The sequence below is a fragment of the Nicotiana tomentosiformis genome, chromosome 4 (genome assembly GCF_000390325.3).
Source record: "Nicotiana tomentosiformis chromosome 4, ASM39032v3, whole genome shotgun sequence".
NCBI classification, from domain to species: domain Eukaryota; kingdom Viridiplantae; phylum Streptophyta; class Magnoliopsida; order Solanales; family Solanaceae; genus Nicotiana; species Nicotiana tomentosiformis.
This window is the reverse complement of record NC_090815.1, coordinates 114,606,286-114,616,040: the sequence shown is the minus strand read 5'-3', so window position 1 is coordinate 114,616,040 and position 9,755 is coordinate 114,606,286. Positions and strand designations below refer to the sequence as shown.

The 9,755-nt window shown below is 32.9% G+C and overlaps 1 protein-coding gene across 1 annotated transcript; it reads right to left on the bottom strand.

The window, feature by feature from the left end:
* Window positions 1–6,731: 6,731 nt before the first annotated feature.
* LOC104097701 (F-box/kelch-repeat protein At5g43190) lies at window positions 6,732–8,511 on the bottom strand. Its single transcript, XM_009604316.4, has one exon. It carries the CDS (start codon window positions 8,288–8,290, stop codon window positions 7,163–7,165), a length of 1,128 nt encoding a protein of 375 aa, XP_009602611.1. The 5' UTR covers window positions 8,291–8,511; the 3' UTR covers window positions 6,732–7,162.
* Window positions 8,512–9,755: the final 1,244 nt, after the last annotated feature.

Sequence of the window (9,755 nt, the reverse complement as noted above, 5' to 3'; positions counted from 1 at the left end):
TTATAAGGATAATGTCTAGAATTTCGATTATGTTCTTTTATTGTGAGTTAGTATGCTTAATATTAAAATATTATTTTTTAATTCAATATTTTATTCGTGCTTTTATAATAATATAGAATAGATATAGATAGACAGATAGAATAGATAGATATAGAGAGATAGAAAGATAAATAGATATAGATGAAGTGTTTCATGGAGTTCCATACAAATATTATTTAATGTATTAAAAGTAGGTTATGAAGTAGGTTATGTAAGGTCCTACAAAAACCAGATAACCAAAGACTATTGAAGAAATAAAAGTTTCAGAAAGGTTTTTCTCCTTTTCTCCCCTCTTGAAGAAAGTGTGCCCGTTGCCTAATCCCACACTTAGGATTGAATCTTCCTTACAAGCTAAATTCACGCGTGGAGGTAGGATTTTAATTTTATAGGTTCGGAATTGTCACTCCTGTTTTTTCCCAAGAGATAAGGAATTTTTCCAATTTAAGTGACATTATTTAAAATATGATTATTTATTTAATCAGAGTCGCCGTTTGAAATAATTACTATAGTGTCTCAAGTCACTGGTTCATTTTAACATCTCAAATCGAAGAAATTCACTGGTTCTTAGTTATCCTGTTCAAAACTAAATTAGTTTTTTAAGATCTGGCCAAAAATTTCACATGCATGTCATGTCACTAGAACTAGCGTGAAAAGAACAATGCCATAATGGATACAAAATGACTAGATGTTTTTATTGAATAAAGGATAGCAAGGTCCGATAAGACAAAAAGAAGAAGAAAAGACGACAAAATAAGCTACCATGGCTAAAAAAGGAGTGACTTTTCAGTTACTAAGCGATATTTTATCCACACATTCGCACATCAGCATTACTACGGCATTTAACCATTTTGATTTCTTTGGACTCAACACTCAAATTTTGACTTTTGATCAAACCGTTCCCCATATTGGCTGTCGGATTTCAGGATTGACATCATAGGAATTTTTACAATTACCAATTCACCAAAGGACTTGGACGAATTTTCATGTCTCCATATCATCATAGATCATCCAGCAAATCGTGTCCTGTTGCCCAAAATTGGTAGAAGTCAGCCAACATTCGCCTCTATTTTTATCACCAACTTGTCTACTTGTCTTTTCGTGGCCTTAGTTGTATCCATAATAGTGGTACTTGTTCTTTCGGTTGAAAAGATGCTGTTATTTCTGAGGGATCCTGGATTCGTTATTGTAAACTACCAAACCGACCACCTTTAACTAGCTTTTATTTCAAAACAACAAGTATGTTAAAATAAACACTCTCTTTCTTTTTTCCTTTTTTTTCTCTTTTTTTCTCTCTTTTTTTGTTGTTCTTTTTTTAAACTATTTGATCGAATCTGGTGTGGGTTGCCTACATATCATGTAGGAACATGAATCAGATCTTGCGTAGTTTGGGAAGATCAAAAATAAAGTAAATAAACTAACTCTTCTTGGAGTTTGATTTTTTTTTAATTTTCGAAAGAAAAATTTATAAAGAAGAAAGAAAATATTTTTGAAATTTGATTTGTTTGTTTTTTTTATTAAAACAATTCTGAAAGGACTTCTACATAAGAAAGAAAAATATATTTTGACTTTTGGTTTTTTTTTTTTAATTTTTGGGAGAAAGACTTTCAAAAAAGAAGAAAAAAAAACATATTTTTGAATTTTGGTTGATTTTTTGTTTTTGAATGAAAGACTTTTATAAAGGAAGAAAATATTTTTGATTTTTTTTTTTTTTGAAATTTTCTAAGGAAAGACTTCTAAAAAGGAATTAAAGAAAAATATTTTTGAATTTTTGGAAATTGGGGGTCGAAACCGATGAGATTTGCCTATGTATCTCACATCCGGTGAGAATCAGATACGCGTAGTTCTGTCATTTTTTACGGAATAGGGAAAACATGACTTTTGAAAACATTCACTTATTTTCTTTCTCTTCTTTTTTTTTTGAAAATTTCGGCAGAGTTTTGGATTTCAAATACCTACCTCACACTCTTGTTGTTATTTTTTTATTATTTTCTTTCTCTATTATAGAAGCCAGTCAACATGCAAGCCGAAACATATAAATGCGCAAGTAGCACGTAAGATACATCAGAATGGTCTTTTAATTTGGGTGCACCTGTCCTAAACGGACCCAACCCATGTGTTGAGTCCCCAAAGTCAAATGCACGTGATGAAAACAAACATTCCTACTAGGGATCCGGCATGAGGCTATGTTATTCTAAGTTTAATCTCTAGGTGTATTGTTCTAAACCTGGCTTACTCGAGCGGACAACTTGAATCGAGGGGAGCGTACTAGGAATACAGAAGCTTCACCGGCTTTGCAACTTGTCCGATCCTCATTCTAAAATTAGGGTATGACTCTAACAAAAAAGAAGTGCACGCTTCCTAGGAGATTTAGAAGACTCAGAGAGAACAAGGATATCATAATAATTTTATATACAATTCAATTAATATCAAAGCGGTAAAAACGGCAATTAGCACATTAGGCTCAAATAAGTAATATCAGACAATCACAAGTAGCCAAGTATAACAGTTATTCTAAGCTCAAATTCTAAACCCTAAACCATAGATTCCGGGTTCTTGTCCCCAGCAGAGTCGCCAGAGCTGTCACACCTCCTTTTTCCCGAGGGGTAGGGAGTTTTTTCAATTTAAGTGATATTATTCGAAATGAGATTATTTATTTAATCAGAGTCGCCACTTTGAGTAATTATTATGGTGTCCCAAGTCACCGGTTCATTTTAAAATCCCAAATCGAGGAAATTGACTATGTTTTAAAGTCCGCGAAAATCAGAAGACTGGGTAAGGAATTCTGTTAACCCGGGAGAAGGTGTGAGGCACTCCCGAATTCTGTGATTTTAGCACGGTAGCTCAACTATTAATAATTGGCATAATTATTTGATTTAATACATATTTGAAACGTATTGTGCATTTTTTACTTTTTAACAGCTTTTAGTATTTATGGAATTTGTTTGAACAAGTCGCGATGTCGCGCACTCGTTTATTTTTGTACACATTACGAATCGCGCCACGTAAAACGCACCCGCGATTTACAACATATTTATCTTATTATTATTTGAAGTTATGATCGAGTCACATGAAATGCACACCCAAATTGGGGAATTATGTATCATGACTATGTCACGGGAATCGTACTCATAGTCACAATGATTTATTATTAATCGCGCCTAAAGCAGAGTACGATGTTCATGAATTATTTTTCCTAAAACTAATTTGAGATTATTGTGAGGCAAGAGTTTATGAAAATTAGTTGTGGAAGTAAAGAAGTAAATTAGCTATGGAAATGTGGGTTAGCATTACTGAACACAATTTTAAGAGTGAGATTTGCAATCATTAGAGGCATTATGTAATCAATCAATTACAATTGGTCAAAAATATAATGAAAGACTACAGCTCAATCTATTACGTCTAATTGCATCAATACTAATCTACTAAACAAATCACTGTTTTACAAATCTAGCTTCCAAAATTACATGCCAGAACTGACGTATTTATGCCTTATACAATCAGAACTTGCGGGGTTGGGTTTCTCCAGAAAAAGGATCCGGCCAATCGATAATTTAGACCCACGAATCCATCACTTTCGAAATCACTTCAAATACGCAGCTTGTATAGAAATATACAGATGAACACGAACGTACCTAAATGCAAAACAAATGCTAGAGCTCAGCAGCCTTTTGAAACAACCAAATCAGCAACAAACAACCATGAATTTGAACTTTGACAACTTGTACAAATCCATGAAAAAGAGGAAGTCGAATTTTGAAACTTCAGTAGTCAATTCCCTTGCGAATCTTCTTTGAAATCCCAGTTTCTTCTGTTTTCAGGGCTTTGTGATTTCCAGATCTAATTTTTTTTTTTTTTGATTTTTTTGAATTTCAAACTTGCTTTCTATCTATTTCGTGTGTGTTTATGAGAATTTCAGATGAGGAATTGCATGTGTATGGTGTGAGATGAGTAGATATGAATGAGAGTGAATGCAGATGAATTATGTAAAATGGGGAGGTTTTGACCAATATTGTCCCTTATCTTTGAAGGTAAATCTATTTTGGTCCCTCAAATATAGCCCTGAGCATATTTAGTCCATTAAGTATGCTAAAGTGGAGCATCTTTAGTCTCACTGACACAATGTGTTCAAAAACTAATGGTGTTACCCAACTCTGATTCATGAAGCAAATCTTATGCTCTGAAGCAAAAGTTGCCTCTTTTTTTTTATTGGATAACGCAAATTATCACTTTAATTTTTTATTTTTAGATAATGTCTTCTAAAATTTCGACCTTGAAAATATCTCTTTTTGTGCTAGTTTTCAATGAGAAAATAACACTGTATAGCCGCTATAAAAATAATAGCCGAAAGAATATATAAAATTTGTATATTTTGTATATATATATATATATATATATATATATATATATATATATATATATATATATATGTATATTTCTTTTTAATATTTTTTTGTATGTTAATATACAAAAAATATACCAACTTTATATACTTATTCCGCTACCAGATGTAAATAGTTTTTGGCACGGGCTAAAAATGATAATACAACCTGGTTATTCGTTTGCTTCAATAATATGCCTAGAAGTGATCCTATCAGCTCTATTTTTTTCAAATTTTAACTTTTCTTTTTGGAAAAATCAACCAAAATTTTTAAATGTATATATATACACAAAACAATTTATAAATTTTATATATTTTTTGGGTTATTATTTTAACAGCGGCTATACAGTGTCATTTTCTCATTGAAAACTAGCACAAAAAGAGATATTTTCAAGGTCGAAATTTTAGAAGACATTATCTAAAAATGAGAAATTAAAGTGATAATTTGCGTTATCCAATAAAATGAGAGGAAACATTTTGCTTTAGAGCAGAAGATTTGCTTCATGAATCAGAGTTGGGTAACACCGTTAGTTTTTTAATATATTGTGTCAATGAGACTAAAGGTGCTCCACTTCAGCATACTTAAGGGACTAAATATGCTCAGGGTTATATTTGAGGGACCAAAATAGACCTACCCTCAAAGATAAGGGACAATATTGGTCAAAATCTCTGTCAGTGAGACTAAAGATGCTCCACTTTAGCATACTTAAGGGACTAAATATGCTCAGGGTTATATTTGAGGGACCAAAATAGACCTACCCTCAAAGATAAGGGACAATATTGGTCAAAACCTCTACTAGGTTCGATCGAACCCGCTCCCGGAACTCTAGCTTGCGGCTGGCTAGATCGCTCTACAATATGACTCAATATGATCCAACAGCAAATAAAATAATCTACACTTTTTAAATAACACACTTTTGATATTCTCGACAGTCGACACATTAACTTTCAGCGGTTTCAACTATAGGGACAATAGGTATAGAAATTGAGCTCTCAAGTTGCTTCGAGAATGAAGAACCTTTCGGGGTTGTTTAGTACGAAGGATAAAATGGGATAAGGTGATGTTTGATTGACGGTATAAGTTTATCTAGAATATATTTATATCATCAACCAAATATAGTATAAACACTACTAGAAAACTGCTTAAAATCGTCCAGAATTACCGACCGAAATCGGTCGAAAAACTGAAAAAACCGACCGATTTTCGACCAACTTTAATCCGTCGAAATTAAGTTGGTCGGTAAAAAATAGCAACCGAAGCCAGTTGCAATTTCCGACCGATTTCTGTCGGTAAATTAATTTTCACAAACGACCCAAAAAGAAAAATTTGCCGAAAAAACCGAGCGAAGTCGGTCAGTATTTCGGTCGGTATTTTTAATTATGAAATTAAAAAATGCACCGTCTAGGACTCGAACCAGGTTCTATACTATGGCAGAATATTATTCTACCACTAGACTATTGGTAAATTTTGGTTTATGACTTTCTTTTAATTTATTTGTACTCTTTAATTGTATTTTCGCGCAAAAATAACCGACAGATTTCGGTTGATTTTATTAAAAATATAAAATTACCGATCGAAGTCGGTTGATTTTTTAAAATGACTGACTGAAATAACCTACCGATTTCGGTCGATTTTTTGATTATTAATTTTAATTTATTTTATATGAAAAACTGACCGATTTTGGTCGGATTCTTAAAAAATAAATTTCGCGGGATTCTAACATAGTTTCGTGTATTTTTGCGCATAAAAAAACGACCGAAGTCGGTCGGTTTCGTAAAAGAAAATTAAAAAATAAAATATTTTAAAAAACTGACCGACTTCAGATGGCTTTTCGATCGGTTTTTTGACCGACCGAAGTCGGTCGGTTGGTCGCGGTCGATTTTGGTCGAATTTTTAGTAGTGACTTCAGCCGAGAGTCTTTCGGAAATAGCAGGGGTAAGGTTTGCGTACACAGTATCCTCCCCAGACCCCATTAGTGAAATTTTACTGGGTTGTTGTTGTTGTTGTTCTAGTAGTGAAATTTAATCACATACTTAATCTTGAATATCCACTTTATCTTATCAAACTTGAGAATATTTTGTCCCACTTTTTAAATAGGATAAATTAATCTAATAATTATAATCCCAAAATAATTTAGTACGCATACCAAACGATTCCTATGTGAAGAACCAAAAATCACAAGTTAGCATTCAAATTGGGCCACATGCCCAATTAAGTAACATGTACACATATTACCCCACATTTGTTGCACGTTGATAACAAGTTGTTTTGCACAAAAATGGAGACATCAATCACCGTCAAAGATTAGAGTCATACAAAATTGTCCAAACCAAGACAAGAAATTCAATTGCCTTTTAGTTCCTTTTCTAATTACACCAAAATTCAAGAACACCCCTCAAATTCTTTCAAACAAACAATGCTTCCACAAGGTTTTCATATGCTAATAGATCATGACTAAAGGCAGAAAATCAAACACAATACTATTCCTATAGTCCTATATACACCAAAACAAAAAACATAAGAACGCAACAAAGGAGTCGAGGAACAAAAAACAGCTTGTGTCGGTCAAATCTGGTCTTTCGAAAATAGCCTCTCTGACTTCTTGAAGGTTGGAGTAAGGTCTACGTATATACTACCCTCCCCATACCTTACTTATGAGATTACACCGGGTATGTTGTTGTCGTCGTCAGTCATACCTCCTCAGAAGTAAGCAATTTCATCTTTCTAACAAATGGATTTTGCTATTAGACAAAAGCATATAGCTCAGGAACAAAGGAAAACCATCTGAATCCACAACTCCATTTATCAGGCAATGAAGGGCATTTTGGAAGCCAATGCCAAGTCTTTCTAGAAACCTTGTAATATAAAATCTCAGGCCAAGAATAGCAACAAACACAAATCAACCCTTGATGCCAAAAACAATAAACATGTTCATAGTTGTGGTAACAAACTGATAAAAACTTTCTACAAATCAATTCGGGTACATTCTCAACTTCCACCCAAATCTTGAATTTCTCATCCAATTCCCACAATTTCATACTTCTTGAAATCCCATTACTCCCATTTCCACTAATCAAGTACAATTTCTTATCCCCATCACTTACCAATCTAGCAAAAGTAAGCTCTATAGGCAGCTCAAAATTGGATCTTTGCCACTTCCCATTATTAAGATCCATATATACTATAAAGTAAGGCTCTGGGGTAATGAAATACAAATACCCATTATGAAAAACACCCTCTTGATTATGATTTTCATTTAAAATCAGATCAAAGCCTCCAAATTGGATCCAAGAATTAACCAAAGAATCATAGACAAAAACATGGTTGTTTGAAGATCCAGTAGTAGACATCACAAACAGCTTATACCCATTATTAGGTAAAGAAATCAAAGTGAGAGACTCAAAAGCAAAAGGCAAAGTTGGGAACTTAACAACCCTTGAAGTTCTTGCCAAAACATTTGTTATAATGAAAGAATTAGAACTCGGGCGAGTGAAACAAAGCAAGCCGTTAGAAGAAGATAAAAGAAGAGATGAAGAAGATGGTAAAACAGGTGAAATACAAAGAGATAAGTTACGCCAATTGTTGTGAACAGTATCAAAGAGAGGGTACTGTCTAGGAAATTGTGGATGTGAAAGTAAGAAAAATGAAGAAAAAGGTGAAGAATTTGGAGAATTAGAAGAAGAAGAAGGGGAGTGTTTAGAGATAAAAGGAGGAGAAAATAAAAGAGTCTTGAAATGCTTACAAGTTGATCTGAGTTTCAAGAAAGTCTTCAATGGCAGAAATGAAAGTAAATACTCCAATACATCTTCTGGCAATTTACTCCATATCTTTGGATCCATTTCTTTAGCTAATACCATCTTCTTGTTTTCCATTTTGTTGACTATAACTCAAACATAATACTATGAAAATATCAGTTGCAGCTAATCTTTATAGATACTTTGCTTCTGGTTTTTGGGGTCTAGTATTGGTAAGCAACTAACTTGTTTTGTTTTGACAAATTGGTTACGTGATTTTCAAGGTGGAGAAAGATGAATAGAACAAACTAAGCGATATAAACTAGAACTTGATCATATGGACAATTTAATAAGTTTAATTGAGATTGATGCTTTTATTTTTTTAATTGAATATAAGAAAGTTGCCGTTGACTTGAAGATTGAAATTGTAAGTGTGAACTTAAGATGGCATAGTTAGATCAATGTGAACTGGTCTTATCGGTACTGTCTAATTTTGACAATCGAACATTTAAAATATACTCCATTTCCTTGGCTAATATTGGATAAGGAAAAGGGGAATAGTATAAAAGAGTTTAGCTAAATATTGCTGGAAAAGTAGTTGTGATTTCCTTGCTGTACATATTGGAAACCCCAAAAAAGTTTAGCTATTTATTAGATCAAACATAGTCCACATAAAATTTAAAACATCACAAGCTGTAGCGACTTTATTTGAAGTTATAATTTTAACATAGAGTAGCTATAGCAAGATTATTTAAGGTCAAACATCATACTAAAGTTAGCAAACTACTTTTTCGTTTATTATATTGAAAATATCGAAGGGAAGCTTTGGAATAACGGTAAATTTATCTTCGTGTGACCTATAGTTTACTGGTTCGAGCCGTGGAATTAGCCGTACCATTAATGCTTACATCAGGGCCTAGGCTGCCTACATCTGGTCCTTTTCCGGACCCTGCTTGAACGCAAAATATTTCGTGTGACATATAGATCACGGGTTCGAGCCGTGGAATCAACCACTGATACTTACAATATTAGAGCCTAGGCCGCCTACATTACATTCTCTTTGGTGCGAATTTTTCTCGGACCCTTTATAAATGCGAAATATTTCATGCACCAGACTGCCCTTTTATATTGAAAATAACACTCCGTATCCAGTGCCGGGGAAAAATTAGTTTTAAAAATCAGTAGATAATGTTGTTTTATTTTTAAACATATTAGAGACGAGTGAAACAAAGGGAAACTGATGGAAGACTTGGTTTGATGGTTGCTTACTTTCTGGGACGGCAAGATTAACAGTGCAACACACGTAATCTCAGTTTGCTAATTTTTATTTCTAACAGTTAGTGGTTTTGTGCTCTCCCACACCCAACGAAATGAACAAACAAATAAGGATAAAAGAAAAAAGATATAACAAATAATAGATCTTTTTTTATAAACACTTAATGATTCTTTACAAATTTTTAAATGTAATTATACTTAAAAAAATTTATTTATTATTAATAATAAACTTTATAATGACAGAAATGTTATATTGTATATAATAACTCAAAAGTTTTATATTGACATAAATATTATAGCTTGTTAATACCGCAAATTTTAAATATTA